A 27,241-nucleotide genomic window follows, 5' to 3' on the forward strand; every position below is an offset into this window, starting at 1 on the left:
ACAGGCTAAAAAAAATACATAAATAGCTTTAAAATGAGACCAATAAAACTTATGGCGAAACAATTTAAAAAGCTGGGCAAGATTAATGCTGCCTTATATAACGAAAAATAGGGTCAATTATCAACTAAAAATTTTACAGTAACAAATTTTATTACATTACATTTGAAGTTTTCCCAGCTAAACTTTTTTCCCCCTTTTTGTGTGTACCAAATCGTTTTTTAAACAGAAAAGGAACCTGTCTAACCATTATTTCTATAGAAGCTCTAAAACTTGAGCAAAAAGTCACTTTCATACACCGTTTACTATCACTACACTGATTTTCACCATCAGTGTCTGAAGAAGGTCATTTGGTTATCGAAACGCATATCAGATTAGTATAAATATTAACGTTCGTATAGTAGCTGTATATAAATAATCAAATATTAGTTATATAAGTTATTTTGAGGTTTAGACAGTACTTTAAATAAATATTACCACATGATTGTTTTTTTTTTTCATTTACTTACTGCTATTTTAAGATAAAAATCAGTTTCAATACAATTAACCTGAATAAACTCAGTAAAATTATTTCAATTAAAACGTTTATTACTGTAAAATTTTTAATCGTGGTACCAATAACTGATCAGATCTACGTTTTCACTAATTTGTTGTATAAATCTTCCAATTAACTGTTTTTTCTGATGCTCAATATTTACAAACGACCCTTTTATATGTAAATATTTAATCGATGGAATTGATCTTCACCCTGTTAACGTTAGGAATTAAAAAAATGTTTGTGTAGATGAAAAAGTAGCAGTAACCACTTCGTTTCAACTTTTTTTATTCATTAACCGAGGCGTCAGGGTGAGGAACAATTTAATGGAGTGAATGTCGGAAAGTATTCAGAGTTGACAGATCCAAACAAATAAATTATAATAGAGATACCAATAATTTTAATAAATAATCATTTTTCTAATCGTAGACTAATTTGGAAAAAGCTGCTTTGCTTATCCATCACCTCTTAAATGTCCATAAAAAAAATAAACTCCATTAATTGAGCCGAAACTTTGTACATCTACTATAAAAAATCAAACTAAGAAAATCAGAGAAAAAAATCAGTAATAAATAACCTCCCTGTATAAATTGAATAACAGAAAATCAAAAGATACTGACCAGTTGATCTAAATTGAATGCGAAGACTGAATGAATCATGTCGGGGCACTAATATTTTGAAAAAACACTAATTTACTTATTCATAAGTGCATGTACATCAAAAACGCTGAACTCCATCCGTTATGCTGTAGAGGAACTAGTTCTATGAGCTTTGTACACCACCCTTATACAAAACATCCCTCGAAAAACCCAAATTATAAAAATCAGTGTAAAGAAATGTTTTAGAAAAAAAAATCAGCTATAAACAACCCCTCTCTATAAGTAAAAAACAGGAAACTGAAAAGAAGATGACACCAATTCATCTAAATCAAGTTGCGAAGACTGAATAAACCTCAAAGGGACACTAATATTTTGAAAAAACACTAATTTACTTATTCATAAGTGCATGTACATCAAAAACGCTGAACTCCATCCGTTATGCTGTAGAGGAACTAGTTCTATGAGCTTTGTACACCACCCTTATACAAAACATCCCTCGAAAAACCCAAATTATAAAAATCAGTGTAAAGAAATGTTTTAGAAAAAAAAATCAGCTATAAACAACCCCTCTCTATAAGTAAAAAACAGGAAACTGAAAAGAAGATGACACCAATTCATCTAAATCAAGTTGCGAAGACTGAATAAACCTCAAAGGGACACTAATATTTTGAAAAAACTCTAATTTACTTATTCATAAGTGCCTGTACATCAAAAACACTGAACTCCATCCATTATTTTGTAGAAACACTAATTCTGTTAGATTTTACACCACCCCTATACAAAGCATCCCTTGAAAACCCTAAACTACGAAAATCAGACTAATGAAACAGCTAAACTTTAGATTACTCACCGTACAATTTGATGGGAAATCTCATCTGAACAAGTTTTGAAATTTCAGCAGCTAATCCTGATTATTCCCAGTCTGAATAAAAGTGATTCAAAACACCAATTTAATTATCCGTCAACTCTGAAACTATCACTGACACTTGTGAAGATTTTTTTATAACACCGAATAAAAATAGATTCATCTATAAAAGAGTAACGCGACCTAAATTAGCAGATATAACAATCTCCATGACAGATTGGAAAACGACTCTTACATTAGCTGTATCCGTTGCTGTAGTAAAATGTGGATACAACACTTTCCTCGAATCTCCATTTCTCAAAACGAATTTGTGTTGTATAAATAATGCTCCTCTATCAACATCTCTATCTGGACCTAGAAACACCACACTTCAAATTTTTTTTGTATTTATAGAAACTATTACATGTATCACGTACTATTAATTGTTTATTAATAAGGAAGTTAACAAATTTGCAGTAAAAACAGTAAGTAAAGTAGATTGTGAGTGACATCTCTAAACCTTAGAGATACATTTCAAACATGTAGAAGATTTTTATTAACCATGAATGGTAGTCATTAATTACTAGCTCGAATGGAATATCTTTGTCCTTCATGATATGTTTTTCACTGCTTTCTAGCTTTATCAGTTCTAGAATCCTTAGATGACCTGTCAGATTACTAGTCTGGAGTAGCCTGTGAGTAGTAGCGCTGTAGTGGTGCAGGTTAACTATACCTAAATACCTAAACAGATCAGCCTTTGATTCTAGTTTAGTTTTTTCTTAGCTTCCTGTTTTCAAGCAACAATCAAACGCTGAATATTTGATCATGGTTTCGATGACTGTTTGGTGTACACGGAATACCATATTATGCTTTAGTCCCCATGTCTTGCCAACAAGCTTGCGACAAGTAGCTTCGAGATCACCTTGTCTAAGTTATTGTTCCAAGCAAGTATTTTATCCAGGATGACTCCTAGATATTTTGCTTCAATGGAAAGTATCAGTTGAGTTGTATTCCTTCTATGACTTCCTTCTTCTTGTAAATAGGATTAGTGTTGTCTTAGTTGAGTATATAAATTATTTTAAATTTCTTGGACCACTTTATATATTTTTGTTGGTAAATCGTTTCGAATTTTTTATAAAGACTAAATAGTTAATTTTTAATTAATTAGCAATCAAAAGAAACTTAAAATAAAAACGATTTAGCAACATTAACAACTTTTTTATTCTAAATTTAATTTTGACTTACTCAAATTGATAACTTTATCTATTTCATTATTATTTCATCAGTTTTAGCAACTTTCTTTCTATTTCTATCTCTACCATTACTATTAACAAGTTAATCATACTTTTTCAATTAATAATTTCGTTATATTTCACTCACCTTTATAATCTGGAAAATATAACCTCAAATGACGTTGGGAATAGAGAATTTTTTCCCTGAAGAGATCAAACTTATTTAGGAATAAAACAAATGATGCTTCTCGAAAAAATGGATTATTAACAATTTGTCCAAACAAATTAAGACTTTCTTCTAATCGGTTGACACTGGGATCTTCCTATAACAATTATTCAACATAATATACAGAGTGTACACGAATCTTTTCAGCTAAACGTAAACTGGATCAAACTAACCTAATTTATCTTCATCAAAAAGTTCCTAATAAAGAAACTAGCGCCATTTTAGGATGACTGTTTAAATTAATATTGTCAAATATAAAGTAATTCTAACAAAAAAATAGTTTTTTTTTGAAAAATATGTGATAAAAAGATCCTAAAAAATTAATTTCCAATTTCCCTTGGCTAGCAACGCACTTATCCCTACGATGAAACATTTTTGGAAGGTTTCTTCAGGAATAGCTTTCATGTTCTACATCCAGACCTTCCTAATATCAAAATTGGTACTTTTTTAGTAATTTTTTTTTTGAAAAATAACAGAAATAACTCAGTGCTAAATCTGTTAGGTAAAAAAGATGTGGATAAACAGGGAAACTTTCAACAGCCAAAACCTCAATAAACAAGTTTTTTTCTTTGCACATGGTTTAGGAAACGTATCACAATTTCCTATTTTAAAGAACAAGTTTTCTATTCCTGATCAATCCTAGTCTTTAAATCGCTCATAACAGTTGTAAACAGTCTTCAAAGTTGGTATATTATCATCATAGAAAAATTTTAACATATTGTGGGCTTTTTAGAAGACTTTTTTCAATTTAAAACCAAATTTAATGTCAATATGTTTGAATATTACAGTAGCTATTTACAAAAAACTCATTTCGAACGTTATACACTGAGAAAAATAAAATTTTTATGGTATATTTTTATAAAACAACCTTCTGCTTAAAGAGAATTCTGTATAAAAGTTAATTGAATCTAATTTCTGTGATTTACACTATCAAAACATTAAATTTTACAATCAGTAACAATAATTTTGCTTAAAAAAATGATCGAATAAAACTTACTAGTAACGTCATGTCGTATCCACTAAGCGATATGACAAAAAGCACTGCTCTTACATCATCAAAACAATATATCCATTTTCTTCTTTGAGATCTTTGTCCACCAACATCGTACATATTAATAATCATATCATTTATACGAAATTGAGTTTCTATTATGCCCTGGGTCCGTACACGTGCTCTTAGAACATCAGTCGGATTTGGCACATATTTTGGATCACAGATTCTTTCCATATTTTCAAATAAACTTGAAAAAATTGAATAGAATGTTTGTAGATTTTTACTTTAAAAACAATGCAGAGTAATAATCAAGAACAAAATCTAGAGCTACAACCCAGAAAGCACAAATGGAAGGAAAGAATTTGTCCCATATTTGATATAGCAATTTATACCAGTAAAAATGTTTTATGTATCCTCTGTCTTCAATGCTAAACAATATTTCAATATCTCAACAAATGACTGTAGTAGTGATACATGCCCTCGATAAGCTAAAGTTTGCATTGTATATCATATTATTTAAATATAATGAATCATTTAACTGAAAACCTGTAGAAGTATATTTAGAATGCGTATTTAAACCAATATTGTAATAGTTGTTGAAAAAACATGTAGTGGAAGTTTCTGTTTCATTCGATTAACAATACATAATGAAAAATCTAAATAGATTAGTTAAAAGGTGTCTATAGAAACAATTTGATTAATATTACCTTTCCCAGGAAAAATCTGATCAAATAATTCCAGTAATGTGAAATTACAGGAAATTTGCTATAGACATACATTGATAAGATTAAAAACCATTATTTTATCAAATGTAAATACTTGCATAAACAATATCTATGCATTTCTATATAATATGAAAGAATCAAGTCAGTTTTAATGATAAAATGATAAAGTTATGTATTGAAACTTTCTAAATATGATGAAACACACCCATTTAGCCCAATTTTTCTCAACTAAATTCAATTAACACATTTATTTTAGACCCTACATAAAAGTATAATAAATTTTAAAGCAGCATGTTTTATTGCTTTGATCAAAGTTTAAACTATTGTTTATGTAAAAAACTTACTAGAGAGCAGAGTCGTTCAATTCATACTCATAACCTCTTGCTACAGCTAATCTCACACCCCTATCGGACCAAAGAGCTTGTAAAGATGCAGCGACCGCTGGAATTATTGTAAAACTCATATCAAAGCAGCTTTTAGCTACTAAAACATTTTGAGCATGAACTTTATTCCTCTGGTACTCTAAATTTATTCTCAAAACTCCCATACCAGCTAGAACATATTTCATTGAAGCCAAAAGGTTATCTAATACTGTTGGTCTAAAACTACTCAATTCTGCATGTGTAAATCCATCTGTATGGATTATTTTCATTTGTTTAACTAAGGTACTTTTCCCACTTTCTCCAGCACCTAAAAGATATCATTCTATCATATATTACAACATATAACCTTATTTCTCCAAGTACTGCACAAAATTTTATCGAAAAATTTATAAAGACCAGTAATATTACTTACCCAACAGTAGTATTTTGATAACATTATTTTGTTGTTTAGCAAACTCTCCAAGTTGTCTATCAATTTCTTCACTTCGTTTTCTTGCTTTACCTTCTTCACGTTCCAACGTTAAGCATGCCCCCATAGCGAGTACATCACGCTAATAATTAGTGTATAAATGAATAATGACATGACACTGAAGAATCAATGTACTTATATTCATATCAATAAATTTCAATTAAAATGTTTTATTAGTTCAGAGAATAAATGTAACAAGGTCACAAAGTTCTAAGAAAAATGTGATTACAAATGAATCATGAGTTATGCAATAAATTAAAGTTGAAATAATAGAAGACAGGGAGTTAATTATGAATGAAATTAATCTGAAAAATTTGTCGAATTATTTAGTAAATACTAACATTACCTTAAAGGAGAAAAACAAACATGTAAACAAAGTTAATATTGGAGTACTTTAAACTATGCTTCTGCCCTCTACCAGGTTCATATAAACTATATTTGATATATGACTTTTTCATTGATAAAACTCTTAATATTTTTCTATGATGAATTGATATGTACAAATAAATGTATATTTACAAATACATCCACCTTATCATATATACTGAACAAATAATCGGCAAGATTTTTGTTTATGAAAGTTTAAATAATATTTGCCATAAAATAACCAATATTACGATTCTATGGGTATAAAAAAGCAATTAAAAATTCAATATTTTCGCCAAAATCCCTCCATAATGTATTAACAATTATCTCTCCCATAAATATTTCGATGGAAATGATTTTTAAATTATTTCTCCAAAATTTTTGACAATTTGGAAAAATTTAATTTCAAATAGTTCATTTGTCTTTGTTATGAAAACGAAGAAGAACGATATGTTCTGTACTAGGATACCAAATTCAAGTTTTTAACGTTGCAAGTTTTTTTTAACATTCTGCAATTTTTTTTCGAGTTCATTTCTTTAGTTAATATTTAGTTCTAAGATGCTAGAATTATATAAAAACGTGAAAACTTTAATAAAATTAGGGACCGTACATACAGATAATAATGTATTTAAATTACATTACAAAGTTACAGTTATTTTACTTGCAACTTTTTCTGTATTATTAACGAGTAAACAGTATTTTGGGGAACCTATAGACTGTGATGTAGAACAAAGGAAGGAAGTGATTGACACATATTGTTGGATACATGGAACTTTCATCATTAATCAAAATTTAAATGGTATATGAATTAAACTGGTGTAGAAATTATTTTCTAAATAATTTATTTTCAGATCCGGTCTTACCAGGTTTGGGGATACAAAGGAATGATTATCCCAATGATGAACCTCCGACGTCTAGGCAAACTTATTACCAATGGATTTGTCTTATTTTTGGTGTACAAGCTGTTCTTTTCTATCTCCCCAGATATTTATGGAAAGCTTGTGAAGCTGGGAGATTGAAAGAACTTATAGGAGAATTTGGTATTATTCCAAAGAGGTATTTTATATATTTCGATATTAATGATATAAATCTTTAGGGGGAGCTATAACATCTGATAAATGGAATCAGATGGAAAAAGATAAAATAGTTAAGCATATTCTTGATGGTACATATGTTCATAATGTTTATACATTCAGATACTGTTTTTGTGAAGTTTTAAATTTAGTAAATGTGGTAAGTTACTATTTGAAATTGCTTGTAAATAATGAAATTTACTTGAAACAAATTCTTATTTTCTAGATACTGAACATATGTTTTATGGATTGGTTGATTACGGGACAATTCTCTGCATATGGTATAGCTCGTGCAACTTTTAAGCAAGTCAATCCTATGGATAAGGTGTTTCCAAAAATTGCAAAGTGTTCTTACTACCGATACGGTCCTAGTGGAGATCAACAATTATTTGATGCTCTTTGCATTCTTCCATTAAATGTACTTAATGAAAAAGTTTTCCTGATTTTATGGTATTGGCTTTTCATATTACTTGCTTTAACATTTTTGTGTATTCTGTATAGAGGCCTGTTTTTATTTTTACCCATGTTCAGAATCTATTTGTTAAGAGCTCAAGCAAGGAAACTTGAAAAAAAGAAAGCTAAATTCATCGTTAGTAAACTGTCTTTTGGTAACTTCTTTATTTTGTACAAATTTGGTAAAAATGTTAATCCACGTTTGCATAAAGAAGTCGTTATGTGTTTATATGATCATTTAATTACCAGAGGATCATATAAGAATTTTCTACAAGACATTTAAGTTTTTGAAATTGATTTTTCAATATTATTTTGTTTAGAAATTTGTTTTTGTTTGAAGAATTCTCATTATTTTTAATATGTTTAGCAGTCCCTGGCTGTGATTTACCTCATTTATATTATAGATACTTGAAAGTTTAATAAAAACCGTTCACTATGAATATTTTTGTCAAGAGACTCGATTATATAATTATTATTATGGTTTATGGCATCAACAGGTATTTTAGTACCAACAATTATAATATACTGTTGTGTCTTTATGTTTTGCATTAGTAATTAATATTTTTTTTAGAATATTCATAGTTGAAGGGCTTTTAAAGGCTAGACCATATAATATGGTATCAACATTCCTATTTTCTAATTCTTGTTAATAAGACTGTGTTTTTTATGCATAAAAATTTTATCAGAGCTTTCTTATCTCAATTTGTGATTCACATTTGAACACACTGTTTACTGCCATTACTCAAACACTCACAATTACACTGGTCATTCCATGGATGACTGGTTCATACCCTGGTCAAAGGATCAGATAGTTTTGAATATGAGTGGTAGTAAATAGTATAAATATCACCAACTATTCCACTAATTTCAACTTAAATGACTTCTATTTACACGTCATTGTTTGGATGATTTATTCATCAAGTGCATCTCATCCATTTTCTCTTAGTTTGTTTCCATTTTTCAATTAATTTACAAGTCAAAGTGCTTCTTGAATGTTTGTTAATCTGTTGTCAATTATCTGTGGTTATTTGTATTGTTTTTTTCACTTCAATCTCTTTAAGTCGATGGCAAGGCAATATAATTCCAATAGCTCTTTTTGTCACCTGTATTTCTATAAGCTTCTTATATCAATACTCTTTTGTATCAATATGTCCAGTGTGAATCCCAATTTATATGCAAAATAGCCTTCTGCATCCTCCATAGCCTAATGCATATATCATCCATATTTTTCTATTCTGTACTAATGTGGATAAATTTATTTTTTTTGAATTAATATATTTTGAAAGATCACATTTTGGGTAAATTCATAAAGTAAAGCGAGCTTTGATATAGGAAATAAGAATCAGTCAGAAACATTTGCAATATTGTTTATTTATTTCGTGATTTTGTTTGTGTTAGTGGATATGTATTTTTCCATTTTTGAATACGTTTTATACAATTTTTTATGTTACCTTTGTCCAACTTTTATAAAAAGCGAAATAAAACATTATTCACCTCATTACATTTGTAGTGGAAATTATATCGAAACATTAAGTTAATTTATGAATAGTGTTCTGTTTTTGGTTTTTTAAATTTAATTCCAATTATAAATAATTATTTCGTTATTTTGTCAAAAGAAAATTATAAGTTTAAGTATATTCGTACTTATTAGAAAAAACTTAGTACTTTTCACTTTCTCATGAGTTGTTCAAAAAATATGTGTTAATAAGTTTTTTTTTTCAAAAAGTGATCATTTATATTACTCTATAGAAAGGCATCAAGCAGCAATTCTCTTTTTTTACAAGATATACCAGTGTGGACATTTGAACTACTACCAAATTTAAAAGATGTGCCTTATCACAATATCAAAAAGAATAAATATTAGTTTATAGTGTTGAAAGTTATTTGTTAGAAGATTCTCAGAAATCACACATTTATTTAATAATATCCAGTTGAAGTATTTTTACAAATGTAATGTATTTTCTCTTTCATTTATAATAAAAATATATTACTCAATATTTGTTTTTTCACTTGTATACGTGTGAAGTATCATTCTACCACAGTATTTACTAAATTTGAGGAATTATCCCAGCTGAATTCCCACAAAAGATAGATTGGAAATTATGGTGTGGGATGTTTCATCTTCTTGAGGACAACTACGTGAAGTGGCAATATAATTTCAATTTCCAGTAGTTCTTTTGTCACCTGATACTAGTACATCTTTTTTCCATCTCCTACCTCTTGTATAAACATGTAAACGAGAATCATTGAAACATTTATGATCTTCCTAAACTCCCACAAAAGGTATATTGGGGAAACTATACTGTGGAATGTTCATCTTCTTGAGGACAACTACGTAAAGCAGTAATTTAATTCATAATTCCAATTTCTAGTACATAGTTCTTTTGCCATCTTTCCACCTTCTATCTCGTATCAATATGTCCAGTGGGAATCCCATTTTAAATGGAATATAGCCTTCAATATTACTATCCTGCACCTGATCCATTAATTTTGAGATTCTAGCCCTAGAACGGATCTACAAAGTTGATTGATCTCTGTTGTTCATTTTAAAAAAGCTTCTTTAATTCCTGTCCTGTTCTTGATCACATAATAGAGAATTTTATCTCTAAAAGTGGTCCATAGTGTTGATTTTTCTCTTTTTGTTCCATTTTTAGCAGTTTAGTTTATATGTACGATTGAACAATATTATATTAAGAAACTGATTCCGAGATTATTACCAAAAATTAAACACCAGTATTTAAATAATATATTAGTTAAAAATATATATATTTAACAACTATGTTCCTACATACTTTTTTGATTTGAGTTGTTTATAAGCATCAATAATTTCTTGTTGCTGTTTATCTAATTGTCTTCTTAAAGAATTTGGTAGTTCTTTCCTTTTTCCCTTCTTATCTATCACTTTATGACTTGTTTTGTGACTATTATCCTTTATATTTTTACTTTGATTAATCTGACTTGAAGAATTGTTCAACACTGACTTTAAAAGCAAACTTTTATTGCCCGGCTGTAAAAATTAAATAAATTATTACTATCTATTATAAAAATGTTCTACACTTACCCTTGGAACTGTTAATATTTTCTCTGCTTTTTTGGGTTTGATAAGAGTAGGTGGAGCATGGACAATTTCTCCAAATTTCACTGGGTCTTTATACTCTTTAAATTCATCAATATTTTCAATTCCTCTTTTTCCTTTTTTCTCTTTTAGTTTTTTATTCCTCTTTTGCCATTTGGATAATTTCACTGTTTCTGTTTTATCCTTGGATTTCTTTTTCTTTTTTAACCCTTTCTCTTCTTTTAATTTCCTTTTCTTTTCTTTATTGTATAGCAATTCCAATTCATCTTTCTTTCTTTTCACTACTTCTACCTAAGAATTGTATACAAAAATCTAATCATTCTGTAAAAATCTGCATTTTTAACTGTACATTCATACCTTGCCTTGTTCGTTTCTTTTAATTTCCACACCATATTTTTCTTCAAATTTTGCTTCTTTTACAGTTTCCATACATATTCTATTCATACGACGAACAAATTCTCTATCAGTTTCATCAGGAAATTGTACAAAATTACGTGCGGGTTTTTCTGGTTTACTAGGTGAAAATTTATCAGAATTGATATTTTTTTTTAAATTAGTACCAGTTCGTTTTTTATTTCGTTTTGTAAATATCTCTCCAGTTTTTGTTTTATTTTTCAAATCGATAATTCTTTGAAGAGATTTTGATACTTCCTGGTGTTCAGGATTAGAGGGAGGCGCATTAACCTTATTTTTTATACTAAAAATATTCACTTAAATATATAAATTGGGAACATACTGAATAATAGCTACCTTTCAAATCTTACAGCTGCCTGTTTTTCAGGATCTCTGATACCTCGATGTTTTCGTCCAGGAATTTTCCTGCCCATCTTTAAATAATATAATAAATTATATATTTATTAAATTAGAACATGAGGAAGATTTGTACAAAAGTAAGGTTAGTAGTTCATAAGATCATGTTTTGATATATTTTTTTATCTGTGATTTATAACTGCTACCATCAAAATTCTACCACTTGAAATTGATCGATTTAAAAAAAAATTTCATTTATTTAGTTTCTGAGATGATTGTTTAATTATGTTCCTCTGCTAAGAACGCAAAATTACTCAAAATAATACTTTAACAACATTTATATTTCAGTAATCGTACCGTAGCACTTTATTCCTGCATCACAGAAATATGGTTCTATGTATGATAAACATAACCTCTTTAATACATTTTTATATTTACACGTGTAGTGTGTTTGTCTCGGGTTTGAGAAACTTTTAAGTTCATCTAAATCTTATTTTAACTTTGAAATTTAATGACTATGAAAAAAACGTCGTCAAGTAATGATCATACAGAAAGCCCTCCAGCTAAAAAACAGAAAAACAATGAGAAAGAAAGTCCTCCAAAAAATAAGAAACAGAATGGTTTGGAAAAAGGAATAAAATATGCTAAAAATAATAAAAAGAATCTACAAACTATTGTAAAAAAACCAAACTCTAAATTCACATCAAATAATACATTTAAAGGTAAAATAAATGAAAATTAATTTGTTGGTGAAGTGAAATTGTGTTTTGAAAATTCTAGGAAAGTATGATAAAAATAAACCTAAAGCGGAGATTTTTGAAAACTGGAATGAATTCAAAAAGAAAAAGAAGGAACTTAAACTAAAGCGAAAACAATCTAGGGAGGGATATGATGTTATAGTTAAGGCTAAACAAATTGGTGAAGATCTAAGAAAAAAATCATTACCTGGTGGCGAACCAAAACGTATCCAACTAATCAATGAATTACATAGTTTGCTAAAAGCAGGTGGACATTATCCCAAATTTGTTCTGGCTCATGATACTGCAAGATTAGTACAGTGGCTATTAAAGTATTCTTCAGATACTGTAATTGATCAGATATCAAAGGTTTGCCTTGACTATTATTAGTAGGAACTTCACAATTTAGAGACTAGATCATACTAAACTCTAGTTTTAGTTGTAATTTTTTTTTTGGATGATAAGATATGTTATAATTTTCTAGGTGAAAAATTTCATATTATATCATTATATCTGCTCAGTTAGCTTAGTTCTATTCAGATTTCTTATTAAGTTTGATACTAGGGTATTAATGACACAATGATCATAATTAATAATTTTTAGGAACTTGTTCCTGTAAGTGTAAATATGCTACAATCAAAATATGGTATTCATTGTGTGAAACGCCTGTTAAAGTACGGAAGTAATGAAATACGTAATCAAGTTATAGATGCTATGATGGGTCAAGCCGTCAAACTATCAACTCATGCTATCAGTTCTCCAGTAATGGAATATGCGTATTCAACTTGGGCTAGTCCCCTTCAAAAACAGTATCTCATTCAAGAGTTTTTTGGAGATCTCTATAAGAACTCAAAGGATAAAAGTGTAAAACACTTGAGGGATACTTACAAAGACAATCCTACTTTAAAAAATGCTAATTTAGGTATATATTGGTAAAGGTGTGAAAAAAATATTTCAATAATTTGTTTCATTTACATTTTCAGGTGCTACAAAAGCTAATTTATTAAGAGTTATAAATAAATCTTTTCTGGATTCTGGTTTGGTACAAACAGTTTTATATCAGTACCTCAGCGAATGTTCTGAAGAAGACAAAAAAGAATTTATCAGTCTTTTGGCTCCACATATTGTTGTTATCAGTAATAGTAAGGATGGTGCAAGAGCAGCTATGCAATGTATTTGGCATGGATCCACTAAAGACAGAAAAGTAAAATCACTCATTTTAATCCGACATTCTAATATTTATTCTTAGTTTTACTGTTTCTATTATAATATGTAATGAATTTTTGATATATACTTGACTAAAACTATACAATAAGTCCAGGAACTCAAATACCTGGGAGTGGCAGTGACAAACATGCAGCAGAACATTTGGAGCCCTAAGAGGAGTATAAAAATCAAAAGATATTTCAAGAGTCGTTAAATTATGCATTTACAAGACAGTTATAGAATCAACAGTAGTTTTTTGAATTGGTTTTCTATATTTTTGCTACATTAGTTGTTTTACTTATTATACTTTGAAATAACTTCTGATAATTGTTTTTGTTGTTCTGCTAATTATCTTCTAGTCACGCACACATTATCCAAATTCTGATATATATTTTTAACATATTTAAAGTTCATTTTGGTTGTAGATAATCATGAAAACTATAAAGGAACATGTAGTAGAATTGTGTAAACATGAACACGGACATTGTACAGTTATAACACTGTTGGACTGCATAGATGACACTGTGCTATTACATAAAATTATACTCTCAGATATTTTGAACAATGCTAAAGATTTGGCTGTGAATGAGTGGGGTAGAAAGGTAATAAATGCTATTAAAACCTCGATGATAATTCTTTAACAAATTAGACACAGATTTCATCGTATTATATTATAGGTTTTGCTTTGGTTAGTAGCACCAGCTGATTCAACGAAATTCCACACTGTTTTTATTAAAGAATTGACGGAAGGAAGGGAATCCTCCACCTGTAAAAAATCTTCCGAATTGAGAAGAAAGGAAATATTAGGATATTCCATTAAAACTTTATTAGAATTAGTATCAAACGATTCGAAATTTTGGTTATCTTCTCCCTCATTAGCTATTGAAATGTTAGCTATAGTGAAAGTGGGTAAGAAAGTGATGAAGATTCTTTTAAAGTTTAAACAAAACTTTTTCTATTATGAATATATTTGTTTTAGGTAGCGGTAGTGATTTGGAAAAAGCATACAGTGGTTTAGTAGATGTTTTAGTTGATCCCAAATGGTCAGTTAAAGAAAACGACAAGGATGTATTGGGCATTGAAAACGCTGGTATTCATATGGCTTTAAAAAAACTCGCACAATTTGATAAGATTAAATTAGAAAACGGTGATGTTACATTTGGGTCTGTTTTAGTCGAAAAATTAAATGAAGCAATTGTAAGTAATTTATTTTCAGCATTAATGTATTTGCTTGATATGTAATCAATTGTGTTTTAGTTGGATGTTTGGTTGAAGCTTAATAGGGGATGTTTTATATTAGTAGCAATATTTGAGAATGGCTCAGAGGCTACGCAAAATACTATGAAACAAAAATTGAAAAAACATTTGAAATTGTTAAAAAAACAACAAACAGCAGGCGCAAAAATTTTAACAAAGAAAGTGTCTTAGATATTTTTTTAACAGAATTAAAAATTAATCAATATCTTATTTTTATTTATTTATAAGCAATCAGGCCCCTTCAAAACTGATTTTTCTTCATCTATATTGTCGCATACAAATAGCTCAATTTTTTTTAGTTTTACAGTTTTGAGTAATATGACTCATGGACCACTTTCTCTGGGGTTATTTCATCCAAACTACAACATCCTAAAAATAAATTCGAAAGTTACATAATGACAATTATTGATTAAATTTATTATCAATGTCTTTTTCAACTTGACTTGTGATACATCCATTTGCGTAAGCCAATTAAAAGAAGTTCCCTTAAACCAGTTAAGTAATTTTCGAAATATTCAACTGGTTTCAAAGATACTTGACATTGCATCAATTCTACATTACAAATCGTATTAAATTTCATTACCTGAAATAGCTAATGCTACATCAAGTTCGTTTCGAAGAATATTCAAGACGTTTTTAACACCTTCCGTTCCACTGTGTGCAAGCCCCCAAATTGCAGGTCTTCCTACGAACACCATTTTTGCACCAAGAGCTATAGCTTTGTATACATCTGTACCATCTCTAAATCCACAATCTATATATACTTCAACTTTGTCTCCTACTGCTTGAACAATTTCAGGTAATACTTCTATCTAAAAATTTTATTTCTGGCGTTCAAAGATATACATAAAAATATTATATTTAGCATATGGAATAATAGCTTACTGTTGTTGGTAAACTGTCTAACTGTCTACCTCCATGATTTGAAACTATAATGGCAGAGACTCCAGCTTCAATCGCTAAAATAGCATCCTCAGCAGATAGTATACCTTTAGCTACAATAGGAAGTTTCGTTATTGTTTTCAACCATTTAATATCATTCCATTGCGCTGACGGATCTGATATTACTCGTATGTCGTTCATTTTTTGTTGTTCCATATATTTTTTTAGAACACCAAGTCTAAAATACACCACCGTTATTTAAAAAACAACATAGATGGCTCAAATTGATCTATATTAGTTTATATTTGGCAAGAGGTGTTCGTAAAGATGATTTTTTTTAAATATACTACTCACTGCAAATGTTGAGGTAGGTATAGTTTATTCCTAGCTGATGCTAAACGAATTCCTAGTACTGGAAAATCACAAGTAACCACTATAGCTTCAAATCCATTCCTTTCAGCGTTGGTTATAACGTCCTCGTTTATTTTTCTATGATTTCAAAATAATTTAATTTATTATGATCACTCTGTATAATATATTCGAATTAAAAACTGTGTAAAGTGGTTCAGGGATTGAAATTTGAATTCATGGATCTAACAACCCAAATGATAAATACCTGTCAGAAAAAATGAAAAGCTGTAACCATTTCCTTCCATGTGGAGCAGCTTTCACTACATCTTCTATACTAGTTGTCGAATAGATACTCATGATATAGATTGTGTTTAACTCTTGTGTAGCTGGAATATTTTTTATAACAATCTCATATTTATTGGAGCGATTAATTATTGATAATTACCTCTAGCAATAGCTGTTTCTCCATCGGGATGGGCAAGTTTTTGCATAGCTGTAGGTGCAACACCAATCGGCATTGATATATCTTTTCCCAATATTTTAATCTTTAGATTTCTATGGGCTACATTGCAAAGATATCGAGGTTTTATTTTATATCTACAAATAAAAAGTTTTCACCTTTAGTTTAGTGCCCTTCTTTGAAGAAGGGGATGGAATATAACCTCATTAAACTTTGTATTACATGAAATAATTTGTGATTTTTTGTAAAGCTTACTTATTTTGAACTGTTTACTCAAATAATGGGGCCTAAAGTGCGTTTTACTGGTAATTTGATACATTTTTAGATTTCCCATAACAGTTAGCTCAAATCGTTGACTGCAAACTACAAAATAACTCATAATGTACCTCTCTGAGGAGATTCGTCTTACATAAATCAAGTAATAAACTTTGTATTCAAATTAGTATTTTTAATATTATGTAATTAATAAAACTGAAAAAATTGCCTTGGCAGTCAACGTGTTAAATGTAAATTTTAAAGTTGTAAGGTTATATTTTGATTATACAAGATATTCAAACATGAAATTTCAGTTGGTTCTAGATTATTCAATAACGTTTTTATGGTTTTATTATTATTTCTCATAGTAACTTTCTTTTTCTAAATAATATTATATTTTGGAAACTAGTAGTATCTAATCTCTGGATAATCACAAAAAACTTTCCAATTTAATTGACTTTGAGAGCCTGTATCTCAGAAAAAATGAGTATTTAAATCATTGTAAATCACAGATTTGATAAAATAATTCTTTGTGAACTTTCTAACTTTCCTTAGCACCTTCTAAGTTTAAGGGTTTGGAAGATATAATCAAAATTAGGGAATCAAGATAATCTTTATAATTTTTGATCAATCATAATAAGAAGGTAGACTTTGAGAGCCTGTATCTCAGAAAAATATGAGTATTTGAATGCTTGTAAATCACAGATTTGATAAAATAATTCTTTGTGAACTTTCTAGCTTTCCTTAGCACCTTCTAAGTTTAAGGGTTTGGAAGATATAATCAAAATTAGGGTATCAAGATAATTTTTATAATTTTTGACCAATCATAATAAGAAGATAGACTTTGAAACCCTGTATCTCAGAAAAAATATGAGTATTTGAATGCTTGTAAATCACAGATTTGATAAAATAATTCTTTGTGAACTTCCTAACTTTCCTTAGCACCTTCTAAGTTTAAGGGTTTGGAAGATATAATCAAAATTAGGGAATCAAGATAATTTTTGACCAATCATAATAAGAAGATAGACTTTGAAACCCTGTATCTCAGAAAAAATGAGTATTTGAATGCTTGTAAATCACAGATTTGATAAAATAATTCTTTGTGAACTTCCTAACTTTCCTTAGCACCTTTTAAGTTAAAGGGTTTGGAAGATATTATCAAAATTAGGGAATCAAGATAATCTTTATAATTTTTGATCAATCATAATAAGAAGGTAGACTTTGAGAGCCTGTATCTCAGAAAAAATATGAGTATTTGAATGCTTGTAAATCACAGATTTGATAAAATAATTCTTTGTGAACTTCATAACTTTCCTTAGCACCTTCTAAGTTTAAGGGTTTGAGAGATATACTCAAAATATTTACAATTTGTTTGTATCGAAATAAGAAGGTAGATTTTGAGACCTTATAAATTAGAGAAAAGAAATATTTGAAATCTACCAATTCCACAGTGTATAGAACGTTCTTTAAAAATGGGTTAAGGTACTAAAACAACTTTTATATTATAAGGAGCCTGGAAGATATTAATAGCATTAATAAAAAAATTAATAATCAGTGTTACTTACTTTTTAAATGCATTTGTATTACTTTTGAGAGTTTCTTGTTGCCCACTGCCTTCGGCAAAAAACTCATATACACCTTTGGATAAAGTTTTTTGAGAACATTTTTGATAATCATCGATACAAACTAGATTAGTTTTAACAGAGTTTTCTATAGGTACGTGAAGAGCAAGCATTTTTATTCTAGTCTACGAATCTATTGCAACATTTATAAGCTTGTATTGTTATCGTCGACATTTAAAGTCAAATATTTGTTCAGTATCAAAATAGAATCATTTATCAGTGAAAATATTTAGAAAACGACTATACAAATAGAACTGCAGACATAGTTAATAATTTTTTGTTTATCCATATTTTCTTTTCCAGTTAATATTATTTCATTCAATGAATATTCCTTATTACTTGGTCTTGATCGGTTATTAATTGGGTATTAATGTCGAAATTGAAATACAATTTCCAGGAAGTGTAATAAAATGTGACAAGAACCACCAGATTGGTTATTTGTTTTTTTTAGTTTTACCCAAATGATTAAAGTGGTAAAAAAATAAATAATAAAATATATTAAATCAATTTTGAATTTAGTATACCTGCTAGTATTCAACCAATATTATTAATATAGGAAAGTGCTTTAATTTTCCTTACACTTAACCTCAAAATTTCTCCTACTAATAATAAATAGAAACAAAAATATATTTATAAATAACATTTATTGATAACATAAATATTACACGTAATAAATGTTTTATACATTCAAATTTCCAAAACTAAAAAACATTCTTTTCTAATATAAAAATGAGGATCATCTTTTCCCAGACGAAATTTACATGAAAGTAACACCTTAAGATCCTTAAAATACCTTATTATATGGATATTTATTAAACAATTTTAATACCAAACTTGGTTAATTATATTTAATGAAATCTCTATGTGAAACCACTTTTTTTCCAAATCGAAAATGAAGTTGTGGGAAGTATATTGGACAGACTAAGAGATCCGTTATTGTCCGGTTTCAAGAGCACACAGCTCATTTGAAATATGGTTTAGTAGTCGAGAAATAAATGTGAAGACTCCCGCTGGAATTTATTGGTTGGAAAGTTTAGTATAAAACAGGTAAGTCAAGTCATTAGGTTGCAGTTTAACTTCAGAAGATAACTTGGTTATCGAAACGCGCGTTGGGCAGTGTAATCGTAAGTGTTGGTGTAGTGTAAACAGTGTAATCAATATGCAAATAATATTATAGACTGCCTGAATCGAATTGAAACGCTCCTTGAATGAGTATAGGAACGCGCTTTCCGTTCCGACAATCGATTCGCTTAGTGACTGAAACGATGTATCGGATATGAATCGATTAAAAAAAATATACCTTTAAAATGACATTTAATCGTTTGTGTTAAACAAAGATAGTGTTAGCAGCGAGTAAGGTTAGGTTAGGTTAGAATTACTCGCGGTTCCATTGTAGTACCTAACCTAACTTCAACACTTCAGTCAATATAGACCAAAATTTGAATATGTGCAATAAGTGCATAATAAAATGATTACAAATAGATTTAGCACACATTTCAATGGAAAACAAAAAAGTGTTTTCCTTTGAAAATATTTATTCGATGTAGTTTCTTTCGATTGAAATTTATTCAGAACAATAAAATTTTAAAGACCTCAAGGTAATACAAGAAAAAAGCGACTTAACTTAAACCAGATCAACTTTCGAGAATATAATTATTGCTAAGAAACGCTAAAACTATCACCTTCACAGGAACAATGTATCTATGTAATATTCTATACACGTTCAAGCAGCATAAATCGAATTTGGTTTATTTTTAACACAAAAAACAATAGTGCATCGTTGTATTCGGTTTTTATGTGAATTTTTTCAAGTATTTCTAATGTTAGAATAAATATTAAACTTTCCTGTGATTCATTTTATTGTCATTTTTGATATTAAAATAAATTATTTAAGTTCTCTTTCAATATAACATACATAACATGCACATCTTGTAGATGTAGATAAGTAAAATCGGATGACTTGTCTCAGGGGATGATTTCGGGAGAAAAATGTTTTTTATTTCAAAATTTTTGTATGTAAGAATTTGAGAGTAATATATTCACTATGTTCTAAGATAATAAATGATGATTATAATGAATAAAGTGTTTCTAAATGCCCCAAGCAGGTAACAATTATTTTGAAACCACCTCTGTCCAATTTGATTCGGTTATATCTAATTTTTTTGGATAAACAGATGTATAAAGGTGGATTCATTACTTTTTCACCCCAAGATAAGTCTTTTCAATCATATGTTGCCGTTACTTTCTGCGGTTAGACGTGACGATATGTCCGTATAAGTCACTTTCGTTCTAGAACTGGCCTAGAACATCTACTAAAGGTATTTGAGTTTATTTTAATGAAATATAGTATGTAAAAATCTCAAAGTAAGTCACCCGACTTTACGGTAGCAATATTTGAAAAATTGGTTGCGCAATTTCATTTTTTTTGTTAATGCTTGGTACGTTTTTCTTAATAATCTCCAATTTATGAGATAAAAAATTTTCATAATGCTAAATGTGAAAATAAAAAAAATGTTTCTAGCACCTACATACGTTACAAATGGCCACCACAAGGATACAACAAATTATAAAAATTTTCTACGAAAGCCTGATATTGTCACACATAGATACAATAATATTTAATGTAATATCGACTGTACATTGAACTGTTTACTAAAATAATTATTTCAACATTTATTTATATATTTATATTCAACATTTTTTTAATCACTACATTATTTTACAATAAAGTAGAAGGAAAAACCGGTAGGTATCGAAGGAAAATTTGAAAACTTATCGAAAATGCATTAGTTATAATATAATGAAAATTTTTATCAATCCCAAACAAAGATTAACAATATTTTTAACGAAATCTATAACAAAATCGTTTGAAAAAATTAAAATTGTACAAGATAATCAATTAGGGGTCTATTCTGTAACTTTGGATAATTTGAACCTAACCTAACATTCCGAATGTATAATCTGAATATTTACTAGACAATCAAATTATCAAAGATTGTTCTTTACTGTTTGACATATGTCAAGTGTTACTTCCTGTATGAATAAAATGTGAGGTTAAGTTGTGTGAATAAGAAAATGTGACAAGCATTTTAATCGACAAAATATTTTGGCAACTGAAATAATAAATTCAATAAATAGACTTTGTTAATATTGTTATTTTATTTTCGATAGTTTTCAAATTTCCTCTTCTGTTTATAAAACTAGCCTCATAGGTAATCACAATCTTTTAAAAATAACATCCGGTGATATAAGTGACTAGCAAAGCAGACATATTGGTCACAATGAAACTTCAAACGTATATAGCTTACTTCAAATAATTATCATGCAGCACTTTTTATAATGAAAACCTACACATGCAAAAACACATATCGGTATGCGTGGATCCCATCTTTATCAAACCATTATTTTCAAAATTGTATATGGCATCTTGCTTGTCATTTTACCATCCTTGCTGGTGAAATATTTGAAATTTGTTTTGAAAGCAACGTTTACATATAAACTGTTTGAAATAACAATCAAAACATTAAGATGGAATCATAATTAAACCAGAAAACAAATATGTAGATGAAGATTTACAATATGACTCAACTCGTAAAGTCATTTCGATGGTCTAAAATTGGTCATGGAACTGGGTACCAACATTTTTAGAAAATGTAGGGGAAGGAAATTGAATGAAAGATCTGGAAATATAGATTAAATTATAAACAAGTGGACGTAAAGAAAAAAAATTTAGTCACAAACAATTTTATAAAATGGAATGGCGTTTAAAGGTTAGTAAGTATAAACAACCAATTTTTACCAAAGTTTCTGTTAGTGTTTTTTTTTGTCACGATTCCAAATGAAGTAAATTACATACATCGATTACATCAAAATGTAACAACCAGTCTAACCACTATTTTGTACACGAAACCAATAATATTGAGTTTTATTAATACTTGCTTCCTAAGTACAATAATGACTGTTAACGTTGCGGATGTAAAATCATCCTGGATTTCTTTACGAATCAGAATTACTGTTGAAAATTCTCTAGTTGAAGAGTCGTCGTCCACAACTGGTTTTAATAAGTCGGGGCTTGGAAATCTGACGGACCTACATAAGAAAAATTATCATTAATAAATTAATAATATAGAAATGTTGTTCGAAACTACTTTTAATTTTTTAAAAACATAATTTGTTAACAATAAACAATCGATATTCAACTAAACTAATTCTAATTTATTTCAATGGACAACAATATTTATTTAATCCATATTGTATGGAATCCGATGGTCATATGGTACATTTTAATATGTTATCGGAGTAATAACATCCCCTGTACCTTTTTTGTTGTATAAAACATCATACAAGATAGTAAAATTTAATGTTAATACTAATTATCACCAAAGTGAAAAACAATGAGTCCAGCTTTTGGGTGTTTATATTATAAAAAAATTATTTTAGTACTTATAGATATGACTAAGAAAATAAATAACATGATTTGATTAATTTTATGAAATAACAAATTTTGTCAAGTATTTTTTTTTAAACTTACCTCTAGGAATAGGTCCAGTCGAGAAGGGTGGTTCTTGATAGGGTTGTTCCGAATCCGGTCCACCAGGATAAGATGGATACGTAGTAGCCATACCTGATTCGTTTTCATAATTTGTTGCAAATGCACTACCAGCACCTTGACGGAAACGCTGATATGCAAAAAACGCAGAGCCAGCCTAATTCAAAAGAAAACATATTTGACATTAGAATTTTAGTTTATTATTATATTATACATATATTATTTAGTTTTCGATATTATTTCAATTAAAAAAGCTCAGAATAATTATAGAAACATATTTCAAATATAGAAACCCGATAACACTTGTTTTAAACACGTTTATTTAATTCAAATCTTCTTCTAGAACTAGAGTATTGGTATTTTAATTTTCAATTTCTTTTTTATTGTTTTCCATCTTCCGGTGCTACTTTTGTAGCCAAATTTTCCTGGATCTTCCTTTTCTTTCATCTTTTTGCATCTGTTACTTTTCTTGTTATGCTTTGTTGTGTTCTTCTCTATATATACGTATCGGTTTAAACATCTTTTAACTATTTTGTTTTCTATTGGTTCCTTTTCTATAATTACCTCATTTGTTTTTCTATCCATTTTCCTGCTATTTTCCTCAGAGCTGCTGCCATTCTACCCTATATCTTTTCAAACATCACAAGAAACTACCTGTGCAATACATACCAAATATGTTCTATGGAGTTTAAATCAGAATGAGATGACAAATCCATAGTTTATATTGTGTGATGGTGAAGCAAGGTCATGGGTCATTGGGTTATATTCTCCTATTTCTTAATTTAGACCTTCATTTAATTATTATAAGCTCTAAAACCATCTATATAACGAAACCCCAAATCAGAATTCACTGGTAGCCAATCTGTGGTTTAATTTCTGCGATGAATCTTCATTTAACTACCACAAGATCTGTTTTTTCATATGGATTCACCCCAACATCAATTATCACAGATCCATCAATAAATTTTCCATCTTTTTATGTGTTTGCTTCAGTGAATGAGGCTAAATACAGATTTCTACTGTCCCAGTTGCTAATTAAGGAAATTATCTTGCTTACCCCATCTTAGTTATTGTAATTTTTTTGAAAAAAATTAAATATGTTAAAAGAGGGACCCCCCAATTATTTTGAGCAGTGTAATTTGAATTATAAAATGATCTAGTGCATGGCTCAGTTTAAATTTGTGACCTTTAACCTAATAATTAACCCACAGTAATGAAAAATGATGAATTAATTGAAATAACATTCAGTATGCAATGCTATTATAAATATATACGGAGTTTAAGAAAAATTAATCTTGGATGCATATAAAAAGCAGTAAAAACAAATGAAATTAAATAATCCTCCAATTTGTTAATGCCACAAAATTCTTACCCAAGTGAAAATGGAAAAAAATGAGAAAGCAATGGCAGCCTGTACGTTATTTACTCCAACACCAAATGGAGGAGGCTCTGATTTTCCCCACTGACTTGCTAGGTACCAAAACCCTACAAAGTAGAGGAAAGCCCAAAAACCTGAAAGTAATTTTTAATAATACATATCCATATCACTATAATTTCATGAAATTTGATTTTTTTAACATCTCGTTGTTGGTATTTTGTTATTATTCGTTAAACCTAGACTTACTTGAAAAGCCTAAGTCGCCCAAAACGAAGTGTTTCCTAGTTTTAACCGATGACATCTGTTCAAATAGATATTCTCCAACAAGTAATCCCATGCTTGCTAAAAATGCTATAACACTTATACCGACACCGTAATTACATGCGTTCGCATCGTCGTTGTAGAGACAAAGGTGTTTTTTACTTGTCGCGTCAATTTTCCAACCTTGGGATGATATACAACCAAATACTATTATGGAAAACAGCTATAATAAAATAAATTTCATGGATAAATACATTAAAATTAGGAGCTCATAATATAAAGTAATAATTGTTAAAGACCATTTAAAAATTGAGTACCACAGTTTTTAGTGAAATTAATTTGTTATATACCCCCCACTACATTCAAATAATTCAATAAAACCCCAGTTCCATTGCTTAAACTTCTGTATCTACCTACGTTCTACAATTATAGTTCAGTTTTTTCAATTTTTAGAGCATAAGCTCCTTTTTATTCAAATATTTTCTACCTACTCATTTCTTCTTTAGTACTTTTCATCTGTGTTTCCGTTTCCTTCCTGATTCAATTTTTTTCCTCAGTTCTACTGTTGCCAGGTTGGGAGTTTAACCACCCAAAAGATTCACCACAATGAAAACAACAAATTTAACTCCAAGAACTGGGCTGTAAGCATCCCGGCTTTCCATAGATAAGACCCAGTTCTTCTTATTTAATTTATAACTGCTTTTTATGCGTCGTGCTCTTTTGGGTACGCAGTTGATGTATAATTGTTGTTTTCTAATAAATTTATTTGTTGCCGAAACTTTTTTAGCGTCTGATTTAATATTAATTGTTCACCCCATCTGAGTACCAGTTATTTATATACCTTAACTTTGGTCGAAAACCACTTCCTGAGGAAGAATCTCCAATCGAGAAAGTGAGGTTATAAGTTTCAAAATATAAAAATGTATTATACAATCAGAAAAAACGAAGGGTTAACAAACGAGGACTTTATCAAATTTATAAAAAACTTCAATTTGACTGAAAGGTTAGGTAATACATACAAAACTTTGGAATAATTAATATACTTACAAATAATGATTAAATTTAGGAAGTATTTACACATTTCTCTATTTAGTATACATAATCTTTATCCTACTTTGTGCACCTACTCATTTTGTTTATAGTGATAAACTATTTGAGTAAACAAATTCGTTGTTAGTCGTAAAAATGTAATAAAGATCAAATAACTGGAAGAACTGTATATATTTAAGAGAGAAAATATGATAGGACCAATATAATTATTAGTATTCCAAAAAGAATGAATAAAAATAGTATCCAAATTGAGAAGAAAATATAAACAAATGACAAATTAGATCGTTTATATAATGAGTCTCAAATAATTAGGAATAAGTATTAATGTCGTAATAAAAATCGAATACCATCAAATTACAAATCGACATTAATAATATATATATATCTTTTCCCCAACCCAAGGAAAATGTAAAGACATTACATAGTTTAAATATAGAATCCCTTGTATATAGTTCAAGAATGTAGGTTATTAATATTAAGCAATAAGTTTGAAGAAATGAACAAACTTTTATACAATATTTATATAATCCAAACATTTTATTTAGATCCTAATGTAGCATAATAATATGTTTATATTAAAATATTTATATACAATTTTTAGTTTAATAAAAAATTTGCAACGTATTAATTAACTTTGTAAAACTGACATATTTATTTAAAACAATAATTTTATTTTTCATGATATTTTGATGTTGACCCATTTCAAATTCAAATAATCAATATCATCTGACACACCCCCACCAAGAATCTCCCCCGTATATTGATTTGGTAATAAAAAAGATTTCAAGTTTATTTGTTGTTAATAATTTGAGAATAAAGTATTTTCAATAAATAAAAAGACTTACCCAGCATACTACACGAAGTATCACCTGAGGTCTTTGAATGAACGAAATTGGATCGAAAACTCCACCGGCTTTTCCTCCACCGTACGCACCAGCAGCCTCCATGTTTTGAATATCCCTTTATTTAATTCCTGCGCTGACTCCTTTGAATGTCGAAATTGGGACACCTGACATGGAACTTAAACATCATAGATCTACTTAATACAAAAATCTTTTAAATTCGACTCGTTGGCATCTTATGGTATTTACACAGGTGCTTTACTATCAATTCGATATAAATACCTACAAACTATATGTATGTTTATAAAATTTTTATTATATCTAATGAATTTTGGCAACATTGTATCAGTGTATTATTATGTCTGCTTCGATAATAGGCATTCAGCAATCCACTACAGTAATCCATGTTGCCTGTACCAGAAGTTCGAAATATTTAATGTGTTACTAATTCACACATTGAAAATTGTTTTTGCATTTAAATAAATTGTTACAACGGCTTTGATATTTTCAATTACTTATTATTAGAAAGTAAACAAAACAAGTGTAGTAATATATGAAATGAGTTTAATAAATTTTAAAATTATATCAATTAACCTTTAACAACAGAGGAATCATTTTTCAGTGTATTTGCAACTAAGAACCACTAAAAAAAGTGAGGTTATATTTTTG

General features: G+C 28.9%; 6 protein-coding genes across 7 annotated transcripts; 2 read left to right on the plus strand and 4 right to left on the minus strand.

Moving 5' to 3' along the window:
* Positions 1 to 2,157: 2,157 nt before the first annotated feature.
* On the minus strand, positions 2,158 to 6,423 carry LOC130450255 (guanine nucleotide-binding protein G(o) subunit alpha-like). Of its 2 annotated transcripts, none has more exons than XM_056788552.1 (6): positions 6,351 to 6,423; positions 5,948 to 6,086; positions 5,497 to 5,842; positions 4,431 to 4,674; positions 3,356 to 3,530; positions 2,158 to 2,350 (listed from the first exon to the last, which is right to left on the minus strand). In XM_056788552.1, exons 2-6 carry the CDS (start codon positions 6,069 to 6,071, stop codon positions 2,160 to 2,162), a joined length of 1,080 nt encoding a protein of 359 aa, XP_056644530.1. In that variant the 5' UTR covers positions 6,072 to 6,086; positions 6,351 to 6,423; the 3' UTR covers positions 2,158 to 2,159. The 2 variants fall into 2 exon arrangements, with proteins under 2 accessions (XP_056644530.1, XP_056644531.1); XM_056788553.1 differs by having other exon boundaries at positions 6,346 to 6,387.
* A 373-nt stretch (positions 6,424 to 6,796) lies between these two features.
* On the plus strand, positions 6,797 to 9,891 carry LOC130450498 (innexin inx2-like). Its single transcript, XM_056788913.1, has 4 exons — positions 6,797 to 7,169; positions 7,222 to 7,410; positions 7,467 to 7,603; positions 7,670 to 9,891. Exons 1-4 carry the CDS (start codon positions 6,929 to 6,931, stop codon positions 8,177 to 8,179), a joined length of 1,077 nt encoding a protein of 358 aa, XP_056644891.1. The 5' UTR covers positions 6,797 to 6,928; the 3' UTR covers positions 8,180 to 9,891.
* A 605-nt stretch (positions 9,892 to 10,496) lies between these two features.
* On the minus strand, positions 10,497 to 11,867 carry LOC130450169 (DNA ligase 1). The gene is made up of 4 exons (XM_056788396.1): positions 11,723 to 11,867; positions 11,330 to 11,669; positions 10,958 to 11,263; positions 10,497 to 10,903 (listed from the first exon to the last, which is right to left on the minus strand). The coding sequence occupies exons 1-4, from the start codon at positions 11,797 to 11,799 to the stop codon at positions 10,673 to 10,675; spliced, it is 954 nt and encodes a 317-aa protein (XP_056644374.1). The 5' UTR covers positions 11,800 to 11,867; the 3' UTR covers positions 10,497 to 10,672.
* Positions 11,868 to 12,101: 234 nt separating this feature from the next.
* Positions 12,102 to 15,127, plus strand: LOC130450170 (protein penguin). Its single transcript, XM_056788397.1, has 8 exons — positions 12,102 to 12,444; positions 12,503 to 12,828; positions 13,063 to 13,381; positions 13,443 to 13,663; positions 14,091 to 14,267; positions 14,343 to 14,574; positions 14,645 to 14,862; positions 14,923 to 15,127. The coding sequence occupies exons 1-8, from the start codon at positions 12,234 to 12,236 to the stop codon at positions 15,091 to 15,093; spliced, it is 1,875 nt and encodes a 624-aa protein (XP_056644375.1). The 5' UTR covers positions 12,102 to 12,233; the 3' UTR covers positions 15,094 to 15,127.
* LOC130450171 (2-Hydroxyacid oxidase 1-like) lies at positions 14,472 to 18,641 on the minus strand. The gene is made up of 7 exons (XM_056788398.1): positions 18,436 to 18,641; positions 16,601 to 16,752; positions 16,421 to 16,541; positions 16,159 to 16,293; positions 15,808 to 16,042; positions 15,506 to 15,734; positions 14,472 to 15,291 (listed from the first exon to the last, which is right to left on the minus strand). Exons 1-7 carry the CDS (start codon positions 18,603 to 18,605, stop codon positions 15,224 to 15,226), a joined length of 1,110 nt encoding a protein of 369 aa, XP_056644376.1. The 5' UTR covers positions 18,606 to 18,641; the 3' UTR covers positions 14,472 to 15,223.
* A 476-nt stretch (positions 18,642 to 19,117) lies between these two features.
* LOC130450124 (synaptogyrin) lies at positions 19,118 to 26,858 on the minus strand. Its single transcript, XM_056788327.1, has 5 exons — positions 26,576 to 26,858; positions 24,666 to 24,903; positions 24,414 to 24,553; positions 23,024 to 23,198; positions 19,118 to 22,581 (listed from the first exon to the last, which is right to left on the minus strand). The coding sequence occupies exons 1-5, from the start codon at positions 26,675 to 26,677 to the stop codon at positions 22,550 to 22,552; spliced, it is 687 nt and encodes a 228-aa protein (XP_056644305.1). The 5' UTR covers positions 26,678 to 26,858; the 3' UTR covers positions 19,118 to 22,549.
* Positions 26,859 to 27,241: the final 383 nt, after the last annotated feature.

Source organism: Diorhabda sublineata, chromosome 11 (genome assembly GCF_026230105.1).
Source record: "Diorhabda sublineata isolate icDioSubl1.1 chromosome 11, icDioSubl1.1, whole genome shotgun sequence".
Classification (NCBI taxonomy): domain Eukaryota; kingdom Metazoa; phylum Arthropoda; class Insecta; order Coleoptera; family Chrysomelidae; genus Diorhabda; species Diorhabda sublineata.